Below are 17,125 nucleotides of genomic sequence, written 5' to 3' on the forward strand. Positions count from 1 at the left end.
AATACACAAATTAGAGGCAAAACAATAGCAAAAGTGTTCGGGAAAGTAGATACGTTTTGGACGTATCAGCCTAATACAAACTAGGTGAGGCACCCTGGATGATAATACAAGTATCTCAAGCACGAAGGCTCTCACAGGATATATATAGCACAAGTAAAGAGTTCGGTTAGTGATAACCGACACGCGGAGACGAAGATGTATTCTCGTGTTCTCTTCCTTTGCAAAAAGGTACGTCACGTTTGGAGAGGTGGGGATCCCATGAAGGATTTTCCAACGCCACTAAGGCTCACCTTCTTCTCCGAGCCTATCTCACGAAGGAATAACTCTTTCACTTGTGGTAGACTTTGAGACAGCCTCCAAACCTTCACACTCTTGTCAGGAGCAAATCCATAGCCCGGATGCTTCCGGGGGCTTTTGTCCACCTAGAGTTTCCAAGAAACCCTAGAGAGCAGGTATCTCGAAGAATACAAGGGGGGACAAGATTTGGCTCCGTGGAACTATAAATCAAGATCTCCTCTAACTTTTCCCCGGATGGATTTAAGTTTGGGTGAAGGAGGAGGAAGATCTGAGGCTTTTGGTGTTTCTAACAATGGAGTATGAGAGAGAGAGAGCTCACGAACAAGTTGTAGTGTAGTGCCTAACCTTTCTGAGCTAGGAGAAGGGGTATATATAGCTTCACTTGAAATCCAACCGTTGGGGACTTGTCCAGCTCAGCAGTATGTCGAGGAGGCCGGTCTGCCAGGCTAGGCGCCGGATTGGCCGGTGGCACGCCCAGTGCCGCCGCCCGCCGGGTCACAGACCGGGCCGGCCGACAGCCGCTGGGCCTGGCGCCGGGCTTTCACCGAGAAGGCGTCCCAACTTACTGGAAGTGCCCCGGTGTGCATTGGCGCAGGGGCCAGCATTCGCCGGGTGCTCCGGTGCACAGGCCAGCATCGCCGAGCCAGGCGCCGGGCCAGCCAGCAGAAACCGGATGCTGGAACCGGGCGTGAGGTGCTGAGTTCCTGGAGTATGCCCGGTGTGCATCGGTGCCAGGGTCGGTTTGCGCCGGACCAGCCGGGGCAGCACCCGGTGCCGCTGGACTAGGCGCCAGCTAGAGGGAAAAGCTGGTGTTCCCTTTTTCATCGAAGTGGGGGTCTCCCTTCACCTCCTTGTTCCATTGATACACCATTATACATGTTGGACTAATACCTGAGAATAATCTTGTAGGCATGTATTAGTCCGATTGCTCTAGCTACTGTCATTGTTACCAAAATAATGGATAAGGGTAAAATACCCTCACAATAATTAATTTATATTTTTGCAAAGTATATAATTTTTTTTTTGTGATATTTGGACATTTTTTAAACACGTCAATATTCAATTTGATATACAAGAACATTTATTTGAACACACGCAAACAATTCTTTTCTGCAACAAGCACTTTCCTTATATATCTGAAAGTAAATAGAATTTTGAAATTCATAAAAATGTAAATTTTTAGGCATACCGACATGCGGGCCATGTGGAATCCCTTCAAGCCCTAGGGCACTCTCTCACATTGTCGGGTCAAATTCTCTCAACGGGCTCTGAATAATCCAAATGTCTTGAAATGCCTCACGGCGATGATGACTGAAATGAACTTGACACTTGGTTTAACAACTGTTAATAAGCATGTAAAATCCCTAAAAAGGTATGTAAAATCCCTAAAAAGGTTGAAGCACTTTGCGCCTAGAGTCGTCTGAAACTATTTCCAATTTTAAGACATCGAGGAGGGGTCATAGGCTCATAGGCACAGAGATACGTCGTCGTTGATGTAGATCGTCATTTACATGCATATTGTGAAAACATAATAGTGATTTCATCACATTTTAAAGGGTCACTATGATTAATGCATAAGTAGGAAAAAACGTGAGTTTGGGGCTATGTTCTTTCAAATCCTAAGATTAGGAAACTTTTGGAATATGCATCCAAAATATTTGGCATAGCATGAAAAACAAAGAAATTGTACAAATAGTTTGAGTGGATAAAAATTCTTCTCATACATGTTGCAATGAAGCCGTTTGAAAAAAACGAAAAAGGCGTATAGATAGGAAAAAGTCCTAATATTGAACATAGAAAAAGTTCCTAACAACGTATGTAGGAAAACATGTCAATGATCAAATCTGCTAAATTCTTATGAAATTCCTTTGAATTGAAGGAAATCAGACACACATTCTACTCACTTTTGATTAGTGTGAGCCGTGGAGTTTTTGGAGACCATTTTTTCATCAAATTTTATTTTATTCTTATCTTGTTTGAGATTTATTATTTTTGCTTATTCTTGTAACTGGGATCCCTTGGCCATTCTCCGAGCCATAGCTGGAAGAAAAAAAAACATATAATAAAGACTCAATTCGTATGAACTTGCCGACGAAAGGTCCATATGGATATGGCCCTATGTAGCTTCACGGGCCTATACGCCGATTTGGTCGGTAGGTGCCATGCGCCACACACCCCAGGCGGGGTGTTGGGCCGGCCAAGTGTTTTTTCTTTTCCCTGTTTCTTTCCTTTTTATATTTGTTTTTTTGCATCTCTTTTACATTTGAACATTATTCAAATTGAACATTTTATGAATCTTATTTTCTTTAAATTTGGACATTATCAAATTGTGAAAAAAAATCAAAATCATAGTCAAAATCTTTCTTAAATATGGACATTTTCGAATATGGGCATTTAAAAAATATGAATACTTTTCAAATATGATTTTTTTCAATGTCAACATTTTTCAGATTTGATTTTTTTTTAAAAATTCAGATTTTTCAAAATTAGAATAATTATTAAATTTAAATAATTTCAAATTTAGACATTTTGCAAATTTAAACCATTGTTAATCTTATTTTTTTGAATCTTAATAAATAAATAAAATAAAGAACAACGAAAAAAGGAAACAGAAAAACAAACAAAAAATAGAAAACAGAAGCGAAAAAACAAATGAAAAAAAAGATAAATGGGCCAGGCCCTTCACCCATGCGGGGGTGTACCCATGCGGGGGTGTTCGGCGCTTGGTAGCCACCTACCAGTGCTCATGTAGGATCGTTCCAGTCTTCCAGAGTTTCCGTGGCGGCGCCGGCGGCAGGCTGGAGTGGGCTCCTCCGAAGCCTTCGCGGAGCACTGGCATATCGCGAACCGCAAGAGCATCTCCAGTCGCGTCCCCCAAAGCGTCCCCCAAAGGGATTTGGGGCGCGCCGGACAAAAAAAGCGTTCCAGCCGCGTCCCCCAAAGCCCATTCTTGTCCGGCGCGGCCCGATACGGTGTCCGACGTCCCGAGTCCGTCCCCGTCCCACAGGGGACGCTCCGGGGACGCCGGACACAACGAATAGCAGGCGGGCTCCCACATGTCGGCGACTATTTGCATAAACCGTTGGTTCGCGCCTCTTTCTCGTCGCTCCTTCCTTCCCGCGCCTCCCACCCCACGCCGCCGCCGGATTTCCCGGCCGTTTGGGCGTCCGATCTCTCGCCGAGAGTCGGCACCGTTGTCGCGGTCGGGGCTCCCGCCGGTCGTCGCCGCCGCCGCGCGTCGCCGGCGTCCCGAGACGCGCCGTCAAATCCGCCCCACCTCCGCGCACGTAAGGTGCTCGACGACTTGCCGGGTAGGCACGATTGGCCGCTGTTTGTTGCGTCGTCCGCCTCGGCGCAATTTTAACCATTGATTTTGCTTTAGCCATGGACAACGACGATGAGATGGTTGCCTCGCCGTCGGAGGACGAGCAGGCGTTCGACGACGACCTGCGGGAGCATTTGCCGATCATCGCGTCCCTCCAGGACATGCTTGACGCCGAGGCGGAGAAGAGGAAGAGGCCGCGCCGCGGAGGATCAAGGCCGGGAAGAAGGAAGTCGAAGCCCCGGCGAGGATGGAGGGGCATGCCATGCTGCACAACGACTACTTCGCCGACGGGGCAACACATGCCGACAATTTTCGGCGCCGGTACAGGATGAGCAAGGGTCCGTTCATAAATATCCTCCACGGCGTTCGAGAGTTCGACCCTACTTCAAGCTCAAGGTCGACGCCGTAGGCGTTCTCGGGTTCTCGTCCATTCGGAAGTGCACCGCCGCCATGAGGATGCTTGCATACGGAGCACCTCGCCGATACACAGGACGACTACCTTCGCATGAGTGAGTCTACCGCCATTGAGTGCATGTACAAGTTTTGCCGAGCTGTGGTGAGAAAGTTTGGCAAATACTACTTGAGAGGGCCAACCGAGGAAGAGACTCGCAAGGATCATGGCACAAAATGCTGCCGGAGGATTTCCTGGAATGCTTGAAAGCATCGATTGCATGCACTCGGGCATGGAAGAACTGCCCGTTTGCTTGGCAAGGTATATACAAAGGGCGTCATGGATATTGCAGTGTGGTGCTTGAAGCCAGTGGCGGATTATGACTCGTGGATTTGGCATTCTTTCTTTGGCATGGCGGGATCACACAATGACATCAACGTGTTGCAGCGGTCTCTCGGTGTTCGAGCGGACTAGTGGAAGGGCATGCTCCACCATGCAACTATGAGATCAATGGCCACCAATATACCAAAGGCTATTATCTAGCCGATGGTATATATCCAAAATGGGCCACTTTTGTCAAAACAATCTCGAATCCATCGAGTCTGAAGAATTCTCACTTTGCTACACGACAGGAGGCTTGCAGGGAAGGATGTCGAGCGGGCATTTGGTGTGCTTCAAGCACAATTTGCCATTGTCCGGCACCTGCTCTAAGCTGGTCTCACGACCAAATGTGGGAGGTGATGCGAGCTTGTGTGATCATGCACAACATGATCATCGAGGATGACCGCAAGAATCATGTTAGGTCACATGTTGGTCCCTATGAGTGTCAAGGCCCTCTCGCGGAGGTTGATCATGAGTTGCCCGCAGATTTTGCTCGATTTTCTCGCCATGCACGCAGAGATCCGTGACGACAATGTGCATGAGCAACTTTAAGCTGATCTCGTTGAGCATTTGTGGAGGATCAAAGGAAATACCGTGGCACCTTGATGTAGCATCTAGCCCTATTTATTATATTTGATTACTTGTTTTATTGTTTGTTGTAATTTAATTTGAAAACAATCCTCGCAAAGATTTTTATTCATATGCTACATTTGATATAAATGGTTTATGTGTTAAAAAAATTATTTTAAATGTTTGGGGCGGCGTTTGGGGACGCGTACGTGAGGCGACGTCCCCAAACGCTGTGACTGAACAAAACACGTCCCCCAAACGCTCAATCCGGCGCGGTTTGGGGGACGCTTTGGGGGACGTGGCTGGAGATGCTCTAATAAAGCCATTTCGAACCAGGCCTAGCTGGGTGCGCGCTAGCGTTCGTTCGTTTGTGGCGTTCGTCGGGTGCGGAGGACGATCATCTGCTCTGTCTCCTCCATGTCTCTCTCAGCGTTGCATAGCACTGTATAGTGTATAGTATAGTCTGTAGACATTTTGCTTGGCTTACAGCGAAGGCGAAGGAAATCGATGGTACGGTGGACCGCGAGTCGGGGTCGGGGAAGACCGTGACGGCCGAGGTGCGGACCAGCCTCCCGGATGTTCGTCCCCAAGAAGCAGGTGCGCGTCGCCTTCAACTTTTCAGGGGATGGAGGAAGACATGTCGTGTCATTTTCTCACTGATTCGCCTCGTATTTTGCATACTTATGATCTGCCTATTCCAAGGATCGGATGAGGTTGTTGCGAGGATAGAAGTGAAGACAATGCCCGGTGCACTGAATCTGAACGAACAATGCGAACGTGTAAGCAGTTTTTTTTTCTGCCGAAAGCTTGTCGAGCTGAGCTGATCGCCTCCACCCCCATGTCGAGCTGAGCTCATCGCCTCGTCATTTCATCATACTGTACATTTTTCATCCGAACTCTGAACTAATCATCGAAATGAAAACATTTGTTCAGTGATTAATTTTGATCTTCTTAAGTTTTGTGTACCTTACAATTATACGCGATCTGCACATACGTACATCTCCATATCAGTATACTGTTCGATCGACAGATCATTGCCAGATTTCTTCATTCACGTGCCCTTGTTTGGCGCGGCGGCGACGACGCCGTCGTTGCCGGCGAGGGCCCTGTACTTGTCCTTCCTGGTGAAGCCGGTGCACTCGTAGGAGAGCGCGGAGGCGATGAGCCTCTGCACGTGGTTGGCCACCTCGTGGCTGGACTTCCCGCCGCCGCCGCACGTGTGCTCGGCCGGCAGCTTGTCGAGGAACGTGACGGTGTACTGCGGGCTCGGGTTCATGAAGAAGAAGAAGGGGTCCATCGCCTTCCACCCCCTCGCCGTGTTGCCGTGGAACATGCTCGTCCGGCACTCCGTCGCCACGGGCACGATGTCGTCGGTGAGCTCCGCGAAGAGCGCCGAGAACCGCAGCAGGAAGGGCTCCCGGCACGTGGTGCCCTCGGGGCACACGGCGACGTCGCCCCCCGCGAGCAGCCGCTTGATGGCGGCGGCGTCGGTGGCGCGGTCGCGGGTCAGCCGGACGGTGCGGATGGGCGAGAGGATCTCGGAGAGGCGGGAGAGCGAGTAGGTGACCACGGACACGGGGCGGCGCAGCGCCACGGAGAGGAACACCGGGTCCACCAGCGTGCGGTGGGAGCAGGCGTACAGCGCGCCCGTGCGGCCCGAGGCGAGCACCGGCCGCGGCGGGGGCGCGCCGCGCACCGTGATGCGCACGCCCAGGACGCGGTAGACGTGGTACTGCCACGGCATCGGGACGAGCGACCCCGCGGCGACGCGGACGAGGGAGAGGAGGAAGCCGACGGGAAACCACGCCACGGCGATCAGCGCGGCGAGAGGGGTCGGGCGCTGGACGAGTCGCCCGTCGTGGAAGACCACCGGCTTCGGCAGCTTGTCCGCACCCACGGCGTCCACCGGCGTTCCTGGCACCAGGTACGCCTCCTGCATATATGTTGCCACGCACAGTATAGTATTCATTCAACAGTGATGCAGAGTGTAGACAACAATGGCTACTGTTACCGAAAATCCATTTTAACTCATAGGTGCAGATGCATCAAAATTAACTTTATGAGATCTGGTCCACCGCAGCAATTGACACTCATTACTCCGTAGTATAGTATTCAGTCAACAGTGGTGTAGAGTGTAGACAAGAATGTCTACTAGTATGTGAAATTCATTTTGCCCTGTAGATGGAAAATAATGTCCACATATTTATTCCCATGGACCAATTCCAGCAGTTGACACTTGGACATAAAAGAGAAGATATTATGATTTGTTGCCTATTTTTAGCCATGTATGCCACGTGCCAACTGCTGTAGTTGGTCCACCGATATGAATTTGTAGACCGGTTTCATAAATTTATTTTCCTGGATGCACCCACTGCCTGAAAAAATATATTTTAAAATATCTAAAATCTCCGAAACAATATCATGGTGCACTTCTAGGACATTCTATGCCTCACACATGAAGTTTCGGGAAAAAATGTTATATTTCTTGGCATGGCATGTGCAAAAAAGGACCTCTGACGCACCAAAATAGTATTTGACGAGATTTTTTTTTATATAGAACACACAAAATGTTTTGTTTGCAAAACTTTTACGAGCTAACATAGAATATCCGGATGTACACTGAGCATTTTTTTTACAATTTTTAATTTTTTTAAAATGGATTTAAAATATGTGGATCTACACCATGTCCAATACTAGTACGTACTCTATTCCTCCATAGATAAGTGTATCCTTCTATGTGGGTCTAAGGGGGTGGTGTTTTGGCACATGAGAGCATATGCTCTCTTTATTTTAAAATGCATGTTACATGCATTTTGAAATTTTAAAAAATTGAAACAAAAAATTTCATCTTCACGTGCTACGTGCTCACAAATTTGTTTCATGAATAATTGAATTGTCCTGTGGAGTGTGTAAAAAAGACAAAATTCAATGCTAAAAGTAAGGCTTTTGACATGATAAATTTTCTCTTTTTTACATAGATCACCAAAAATATTGGTTCCAGACGAAACTTAACGAACACACATATATTGTGGAGATGTACATGTAGAATTATTTGTCAAAATTTTCGACATTTCGAATATCTTTTTTGATAGAGGGAGCATACGCACCCGAGATCTGAATTGAATTTCCTTCTAATATCTCGTGTGCTGCTATTATTATATAATTTTGTTATTAAACTTTAAAAATATTTGACTTCTAGGAAAGAAAACCATACAATTATTCATGAACCGAGGGAGCAGTAACCAGCTTTTAATACAACCGATCATAGTAAACAAAACTACAAAAGCCTTGGCTAGCCCAACTACTTGCACGTATAAGCCTAAAATCATCAAATGTACTCCGTATGTATTTTTTTTTGTAAAAACGCTTAAAAAATGGTGGTAGGTATAGACGTTGATTTATTTTCCTTGCTATTTAGGTTCTCTTTTTTGTTTGTGGATCCAACCATACATATGCAGTGTCCATTTATGCATTTATATGCTCTATTCTCCTCCTCCTTTTATCTGCACCATGGGCAAGGCTGACAGATTTGTTCCTTGAACTGAGCCAACATGTTAGTCCGCTTTTCCTGTCAGAAGGCATGAGTTAATGCCGTACTATGTTGCGAACCGGCTCATTGGAGGCTTTGTTCGCTTTACTCCTTCGTCCCATGAAAATACGGGTGCATGATGCATGATACATCGAAATCTAGATATGAGTGTAGTAAATAAAAGTGTGCTTTTTTCCTCCTGAGCCCAAGTGGACAATTATGAACAGTAAATTAAAAAACCTCAACAAAAATTTACCTCTAAAAAAGCAAAACTTCAAAAACAGAACTGACTTTCTGTGGCAAGAAACATGTACGTCCGCGCCAAAATCCCGTGAATACTTCAAATTTAGTCTTTTAAGAGCACTATCATGACTGGTACACCAAGGTGATCAGTGAATCACTGCTTGTTAGAGTACGTACGTCGAAACTTTGGGAGTGCATGAAAACGTTAACGTACGTCAGTGAGAAGTGGTGATAAGTGAGTCAACTGACCGACCTTGCAGAGTCTCATGAAGGCGTAGTCAGACCTCCGGTCGCCGAGCCCGACATTCGGCACGTTACCGTCGCCGATCATCTCCCTCAGCGCCTCCACCTTCCTCTCGCCGACGAGCACGCCCCGGCGTACGTCCACAAGCCCCGTCGCGCGTCCGTGCCACGTCGCGAGCTCCGTGCCGACGATGGCGTCCGCGCCGAGATGGTCCCGCAGGAACGGCTCCGCCATCACCCTGGGCGTCGCCGTCACCACCCACCTCCGGCCGCAGGCGGCGAACACGCGCCACGCTTCCGGGTGCACATCGGCCGCGTAGAACCTAGGCAGAACGGCGCGCGCCGCGGATTCGATGTCCGCCACGCGCGCGCCCGCCGTGGCCGCGAACACCAGTACCTGCACGCCGGCCGCCTCCGACACCGCGTAGTACAGCGCCGCGGCGAGCGGCGCGAGGAGCAGGAGGAGCGCCAGGCGTGGCACGCCGCCGGTATCGAAGGCGACGAGCGCGTAGTAGGGGAAGGCGCTCCGCGACCGGAGCAGCGTGCCGTTCAGGCCCGACACCACCGTGTGGTCACTGCGGTGCGACGCGTTGCACTTGTGCACCGCCGGGAACGGCTCCTCGCTGGCCACCACCATCTCACTAGCTTGAACGCCAAGGCTAACCCGTTTGCTTCGAGTCGGCTTCGTGCAGTCTGTGGCTGCGCATAAGTGTTTGTAAGGATGATTTATTTATAGCTTGTGTGGGAGAATGGACAAAACAAGGGTTGATTGATGAGCGGTCAAATCCCCCCGCATCCTCTCCCTCGCGTCGCCCCTCCAGGCGACCGGGGGGGAAACCCTAGATCGGGCGCCGCCAGCTCCTCCCCCCAACCTCCCTCCCCTTCTCGTCGCCCCTGGAGGCGGCCGCCGGCAAGGCTGTGCGGCGCGCGGTGATGGGGGCGGCGGGAGCTCCTCTCCGGCCCCACGCGCGGCTGCAGGGAGGAAGGCGGCCGGGTGGCGGGGATGGCCTTCGCGCGGGGACTCGTCGTCGGCTCTCCTCCCGTCTCTCCCTCTTCGGCCCGGCCTCGCCGGTGCCCAGGTGTGGTGGCTGGTGGCCGGGCTGTGCGCCGCGCAGCCGTGCGAATTCCATGGATGCAAGGAGGCGGCCTTGGGCGCGGGGTGGGGCGTCGCCGGCTGGCGGCGGGTGGTGGCGCCGGTGTTGCGTTCGCGATCTTCGGCCGTGTGGACGGCGAAGGGTCGGCGGGTGCGGGCACTGGTGCGGAGGTCGCCCCATCGGGCCTCCGGCATCGGATCCGGACAGGTGCTCTTCCTCCTGCGGTGCTCCTCCCATCTCCCCGGCCTCGGACTCCCTCCGGTGGTGTGGTGAGGTTGGTCGGCGGTGGGCTCTCAGCCGGGAAACCCTTGGGCGATGGCGGCGGCCACGAGGTCGACGACGCGCGGCGACGGCGCCGTGCTCCTTCTTGAAGGCGACATCGAGGTTGTATCCCCTCCCCCCTGCTCTGCTTATCTCGGGCGAAAGCCCAAAACTTCGGTTTGGACGGCGGTGGCGCTCGCGGCGTCGTTCCCTCGTTGGAGGCGCCGGTCGGAGATAGCGGATACGGGTGGACGAGCTCGGCGGCGGTTGGTAGGCAATGTCCGTGCCTGCTCCCGGCAGCTTGGTCTAGTGTGTTGTGGTGCGGGCTGCGGGTGGCGGTGATGTTCGTGGGTGGCGGTGCGGCGAGGCGAGTGCTTGAAGTCCTTCTCCCCGGCAGTGACCTCCGATATCCATGCGTGCTCGGGGAGAGCAGATCTACCTCTCGACAGGTCCGGCGCCTCTCGATCCGGGGCGAGAAAGCAGGGAGCTTTCTGCGGAGGTAGAAACGGATGGTGCTTGGGTTTGTGCATGGCCTCTGGAGGTTGACTAGGGCGTGAGCTCTCAATGGCGGTCCTCTTCACCAGCTTCGGTGCCTCTTCAGTCGGATCGCAAGGCTGGACAACGGACACGAAGCTCAAGCTGTGTTTCTATTTCTTTTTTATATGCTTGTTGTTTTTCGTCTCCTGTTAGCTTCAGCACCATGTAACAACTTGCCGGCAACGGCCTTATTAATTTAAGGCAGGGCTACGGCCTTCTCTTTAAAAAAAATTGATGAGCGGTAAAATTATGGAATAATCAGTCCAGATTGTAATCCACACTTCTACGTGCATGTGTGCTACTGCCGCGTAATTTGATAGTTTTTTTTTTCTTCAAATAGAGGCAAGAGCTTTACTCATCTCATTAATTAAGAAGATTTTTACAAGAATAAGTTAATAAGCCAAGAAAAGAAATACAACGTTGTACATGAGTCACGAGGCATGATAAAGCTCAAATGTTTAGCAGCGACCAATTCATATTTGGGGCCTCGGATTTAATGCTGCTCAAAACATGGGTCGGCATCGACTGATTTTTTTTTAAAATATTTGCATTTCATTCATTCCAAAGCTTTCAAGATACCAACATGATGAGGGTGACATTGCCTTTCGCCTAGTGCCTTGGATATCTACGACATATGCCACCAATCTTGATCGAGGCGAATTTGCCTGACTCGCTGTGAATGGTGGATCAAGCGAGAGCGGCATAAGTACCGTGCACGGGACATCCTGTGCACGTATATGCCCTTCATTGCTACATGTTTGCTTTGAGATTCACATATCAAAGAATCTGTGCATGTACCCTAGCTTATACTTACTCTTTAATATATAGATTTAGTTTCTAGTGTTGAATTTAAAAGACCCATATCTGTTGGAATATATGGATTTGTTATTTCGCAAACCACTAAATTGCAACATCATGAAGTCTAAAGTTGCCTACCTCAATGTGAAACGTGGTCTTCAAGAGTTATTGTGTAGTTACATGTTTCTGAAAATTAGAAAAGGTTCAGTTAATCTTGTCTGTCCGGGCTTGGGTCCTGCGGCCCATGAGGCCATGAACTCCACCGGATCACTCGTTATCTGATCCGATCCTCGCTGCTGATCAATCACACATACGCCTCCCGTTCTTGTCGCAGTGAGTCAGCGACGACTTGTGTCGACGTTGCTGCAGGTACACTTGGTTATCAGAAAAGGGTATGTGTCCGTCAGACACTCAGACCATCACCCTTAATTTTGCAGTACTCCTAATTTTCATCGCAGGAAAATGATACTGAAACCCGTAGGAACAAGACAGCCTGTGCTCGTAGTCGTACTAGCTAGTAGTAATTGCGTGAGGTCCAAAGCGAATCTTAGTGTTTTTATTGCTTAATAATCTCCCCCAACTGCTCATGTCCTGTGGCGTAGTACAATCAAACTGGGACGTAATGGAAGAGGTAAGATGGAACGAGAACGAGGTAGGGTTCCATATTGGAGGCGTGGAGAAGCCGATACAGATCAAGTTGGGGCCTTTATGACAGAGTTGTTATCTCTCATAGATTCTTCCTTGGTCTAGAGCATGATGAACCAATCGATCAATGAACTACATGGTGTTGATCCGGAACAACCTTGAAAGACATTTAGCGGCCACGGCTAAAGTGCTCTAATTGCATCCGTGTGGTTAAGATCCGATGGAGCATGAACTCCAGCGGATCACTTCTCTCGCATGCCGGGATCAAACCCAAACTCCTACGACTGATCTGAATATGAGCCCCCACTTCGGATGGATCATTACCGCAGTAGCGAGAGAACCTATAGTAGATCCCTTAAAAATCATGCCCTTCGAAGGTTTATAAGGGAGGTTGTAAACATTTTCTACGGTCTCAAATAGGATTTGCGAGAACAAATACCAAAAAACTGAACTACAAACCAAAAAAATCATGTTCTCTCCTTTTTCCTCTCTTCTTCCCATCTCCAGTTTACCACACGCGACCGGTTTGCTCCCCCGCGTCGCCTCCTCCTGGCGACCGGGGGACGAAACCCTAGGCCGCCGCCGCCAGCTCCCCCCGCCTCGATCTCCCCTCCTCGTCGCCCCCGGAGGCGCCGCCGGTCGAAGGCCGCGACACCCAGGAAGGGGCGGCGGGGATCCGGGCTCCGGCTCCGCGCGCGACGATAGGAGGAGGAACGCCGCGCGGGATCTCGCGGGTGCCGGAGCGGGCGCGACGTCGGCGCCCTTGCTGCGTCTTGCTCTCGCCGGAGCAGCCGTGGATCGAGGCGTGGTCGACCGGCCGCTCCTCCGGTGGGGGCTTGGGCACCGGAGGCGGCGGCCTCGCGAGGTGAGGGCGGCGCGGTCCCCGGCGGCGGGGAGTGCTTGCTGATGCTGAGGACCGTCTCCTCGGTCGCGTGGGCGGCGTGGAGGCGGTGGAGGGTGCTCGGGCCGCGGTGGTTGCCCCGTCGACCTCGTGGCAGATCTGAAGACGGAGGCCGGATTCCATGTGGTACCCACCCCAAGGCCAAGACTTCCGGCGTTCTCGTCGGTGTGGTTGGGGTGGCAGGGCGAGGGCTCGGCCGGGAGAAATCCTTGGCCGGCGGTGGCGGTCACGGCGTCGGCGGCGTCCACGGACGCCGTCTTCCTCCTTGGAGCGATGCTGAGGTATATCCCCTCCCTCCTTCCTTTGGCACCCGGGTGAAAACCCAAATCTGCGGATTGGGCGGCGACGGCGCTCTGGCGTCGTGGTTCTTCTTGAAGGCGCCGCCTTGGGTCGGCGGAAGGTGTCCGTGCTGCGTGGGTGTCCTGGTCTGCGGTTGCGGCGCTTGTCGTGTCTTCTCTGGCGATCTCTGTCCTGATGCTGAAGTCTTTTGGGTGGCCGGTGCGTTGGCCGGCGGCGAGGCATGTGGTCTTTCGCGTGCGGTGGTCGTGTCTGGTTCTTGTCCTTGGTTTGATGCCCCTGGTGCTCATTCGTGCTCTAGGGAGAGCTGCTCCGCTTGCCGACGGTCCGGCGCCCTACGATCCAGGGCGAGAAGGTTGGGACCTTCTTCGGAGGTGGAGGCGGATGGCATTCCGGCTGCGATGCGACAGGACTTGACGGTGGCAGGATTCCCGGTGGCGAGCTTCATGGCGTTGTTTCTCCTCCGCTCTGGTTCTTCCTTGAGATGATAGCCTTGATGACAAGTTGTTTTCTTTGTAATCTTTCGTTTGCTTGTTCATCGATGTTGGTAAGCTGTTCTTCAGCATCCTGTAACACTTGCCGGCAACGGCCTTATTAATTTAAGGCAGGGCTACGGCCTACTCTCTAAAAAAAGTTTACCACACGCCCCGGACGGCTCAAGGCTTGTCCCCCCCAGCTTCACGTACATGCTCCGCCTTAAGCACCCGCCTGCCCTGCGTACCCCGATGCTCCGCCTCTTGAGCCCCGTCTGCACCGGCCGGTGCTTCGCCTCCGAAGCTCCGCCCGCTGCTCCGGTCCAGAGCCCCGCAAGCTCCACCCTAGCCACGTGTTGCTCCTGTCGTGGAGAAGACAAGCGCCACATCTGACGAGAAGATGAGCTGGCCACGCCGCCCCCGGCCCACATTGCTCCAAATTAATCACAATTTTAGGCCAAATTTATCGCAAATAGGCTAGAAATTAGCCTATTATTTGTCGAAAAGCGGCCGGAATTTAGGGCCGCGAGGTAGAATTTGATCGGACTCCTCAAGTCTAGCGGCGGAAGGCTTCAGCGCCAAAAACTTCCCTTCCGCCACATGTTGACTATGTTATAGGCACTGATAATTTTGCCTCCGAAACAGGATACACTACGGGAAAACAGGACATTGTCGTGCGCCCAAATCGCACGGCAAAGGCGATAATCCGCTCGGCAAAGCCTTTGCCGTGCGGCCGTGCACGGCAAAGTTTGCCCGGCAAAGATCCGGCCGGCAAAGCTGTCTTTGCCGTGCGTCGCGCAAAAATCGCACGGCAAAGCCTTTGCCGTGCGTCGTGGCTTTGCCGGTGCTGTTGTGGCGCCTTTGCCGTGCGCCGAGGCTTTGCCGTGGGCACTGGAGGCTTTGCCGTGCGCTGTACATTGCCGTGCGCTTCGCCTCAGCCCGCACGGCAAAGCCTCGCCTTTGCCGTGCGCTTCGCCTCCACCCCGCTCGGCAAGGTTCTCCGACGAGGACACCCGCAGCGGCGCTGGTGCACGCATGGCCCCCTTTGCCGTGTGTGTGTGCACGGCAAAGAAGGCCTTTGCCGTGCGCATGTGTCTTTGCCGTGTGCATATGCACGGCAAAGATGCTGAAATAATTCCAGAATTTCCACTGCTTCCCCATTAATCCCTCGCATATGCAATTCACAAATTCCAATAACGGTCCGAGATACACATATAGCACAATATATACGGTATTTGCATCATCAACAACATAGTTCATACACGAGTAGTCCAACAAAGTCCATACAATAGTTCCAAGTCGCATAATTAGTTCATACAAGCAACATCAACAACAAAGTCTCCAACATAGAATGTTCCAAGTCGCACAAGTTCATACACAAGCAACATCAACCTTCGCCACTTCCTTGTCCTTGTCCACTTCCTTGTCCTTCTTCACCTCCTTGTCCTCCTACAAGTTCATAGATGCATAAGTGGCATGGAATGGCTAAAATTGACATGTAAGAACTAGAATTGACATGGAAGAACTAGAATTGACATGGAATGGCTAAAATTGAACATAATCGCTAGAATAGACATGAAATGGCTAAAATTCAACATAATGGCTAAGAATGACTTGGAATGGCTAAAATTGACATGTAAGAACTAGAATTGACATGAAAGAACTAGAATTGACATGGAATGGCTAAAATTGAACATAATCGCTAGAATAGACATGAAATGGCTAAAATTCAACATAATGACTAAGAATGACTTGGAATGGCTAAAATTGACATGTAAGAACTAGAATTGACATGAAAGAACTAGAATTGACATGGAATGGCTAAAATTGAACATAATCGCTAGAATAGACATGAAATGGCTAAAATTCAACATAATGGCTAAGAATGACTTGGAATGGCTAAAATTGACATGTAAGAACTAGAATTGACATGAAAGAACTAGAATTGACATGGAATGGCTAAAATTGAACATAATCGGTAAAATTAACATGGAATAGCTAAAATTGACATGGTTGAATGGCTAAAATTCACAAGTGACATGGTATGGAAGAATTAGAAGTGTAGGAGAACTCACCTAGAAACTGCTGCAGGCTCCGGATGATGCCCGTATTGTTGACGGTCAAGCCGGGTGTCGGCGGGCTCGACTTGGGCGTTGCTCGGAGGAGCGCCATCACCCGGCGGATCGAGCGCGGGGATCCGCAATATCCAAAGTTCGGTTAGACAGCAAACAAGATTGAGACGGAGATATTAAGTTAACCACTTACCCGGTTGGGGAACATAGGAGGACATGACGTGCTAGGAGCACTACTCCCGGTGGGGAAGTCACCACGGTCCGGTTCATGAACATCCGCCGGAACATCTGCCGCTCGTTGTTGCATCCGTCGCAACATCTGCTGCTGCATCTGCATGCTCTCCCTAAGCTGCTGCTGCATCTGCATCTTCTTGGTTCCTCCGTTCCCTTTCTTCCATCTCCGCCTACGTTGTGTTGCCGCGATGTCAGTAACATTGCAATGGAAAACATGTAATGAAGCGTAGAGGATCGACGAAGAACTTACCCGTAACTTCTCAACAGCTAGGTCCGAAGCCCGTGGGCGGGTCTCTACCCGAGGCTGCTCGCTCGTACGCCCACGACGGATCTGGCGTAGAGATGGAATGGTCTTTGAGTCGACTAACCCGTCAGCAATCCATAGGCGGCCACCCTTCTTGCCTTGTCCCGCAAGCACCGCAACCTCAACGTCAAAGTCTTCGGTGGTTGGGTCGGCGTCTTCGCCGTGCTTGGCCTTGAACGACGAGCGGTACGCGCCACACTGGGCCTCCGCTAGCCCGTTGACCCACGGGGACCCCGTTTCGGGATGCGGCTCCCTCCTGGTCTTGGACTTTTGGAAAAGGCCAAATAAGTTTGGTGTCACGCTCGTCTTCACTTCTCGCAAAAGAGTACATGCAAGTAAGTGAAGAGGGACACCCTTGCGGGGCTAACAATAACATGAAACGAAAGAATGAAGAAACCATTTGCTCACCTCTTGCTGCAAGGTAAGGGCCAAGTTCTTGCTGCCCAGGACATGTGATCCACCTCCCATCTCTAAACGCTTCTGCTTGCCCTCCTCGTGCTTTCGGGCGTACTCGGGGGATGTCCACCATA

General features: G+C 51.0%; 1 protein-coding gene across 1 annotated transcript; it reads right to left on the reverse strand.

The window, feature by feature from the left end:
- Positions 1-5,882: 5,882 nt before the first annotated feature.
- Positions 5,883-9,666, reverse strand: LOC124701529 (glycerol-3-phosphate acyltransferase RAM2-like). The gene is made up of 2 exons (XM_047233608.1): positions 8,990-9,666; positions 5,883-6,897 (listed from the first exon to the last, which is right to left on the reverse strand). Exons 1-2 carry the CDS (start codon positions 9,614-9,616, stop codon positions 6,016-6,018), a joined length of 1,509 nt encoding a protein of 502 aa, XP_047089564.1. The 5' UTR covers positions 9,617-9,666; the 3' UTR covers positions 5,883-6,015.
- Positions 9,667-17,125: the final 7,459 nt, after the last annotated feature.

The sequence above is a fragment of the Lolium rigidum genome, chromosome 3 (assembly GCF_022539505.1).
Source record: "Lolium rigidum isolate FL_2022 chromosome 3, APGP_CSIRO_Lrig_0.1, whole genome shotgun sequence".
NCBI classification, from domain to species: domain Eukaryota; kingdom Viridiplantae; phylum Streptophyta; class Magnoliopsida; order Poales; family Poaceae; genus Lolium; species Lolium rigidum.

Bases quoted from the DNA above. Each gene is read 5' to 3' on its own strand.
- LOC124701529 (XM_047233608.1), bottom strand. From the start codon at position 9,616: ATGGTGGTGGCCAGCGAGGAGCCGTTCCCGGCGGTGCACAAGTGCAAC. The intron at 6,898-8,989 runs GTCGGTCAGTTG...ACATATATGCAG, and splicing joins CCTTCATGAGACTCTGCAAG to GAGGCGTACCTGGTGCCAGG.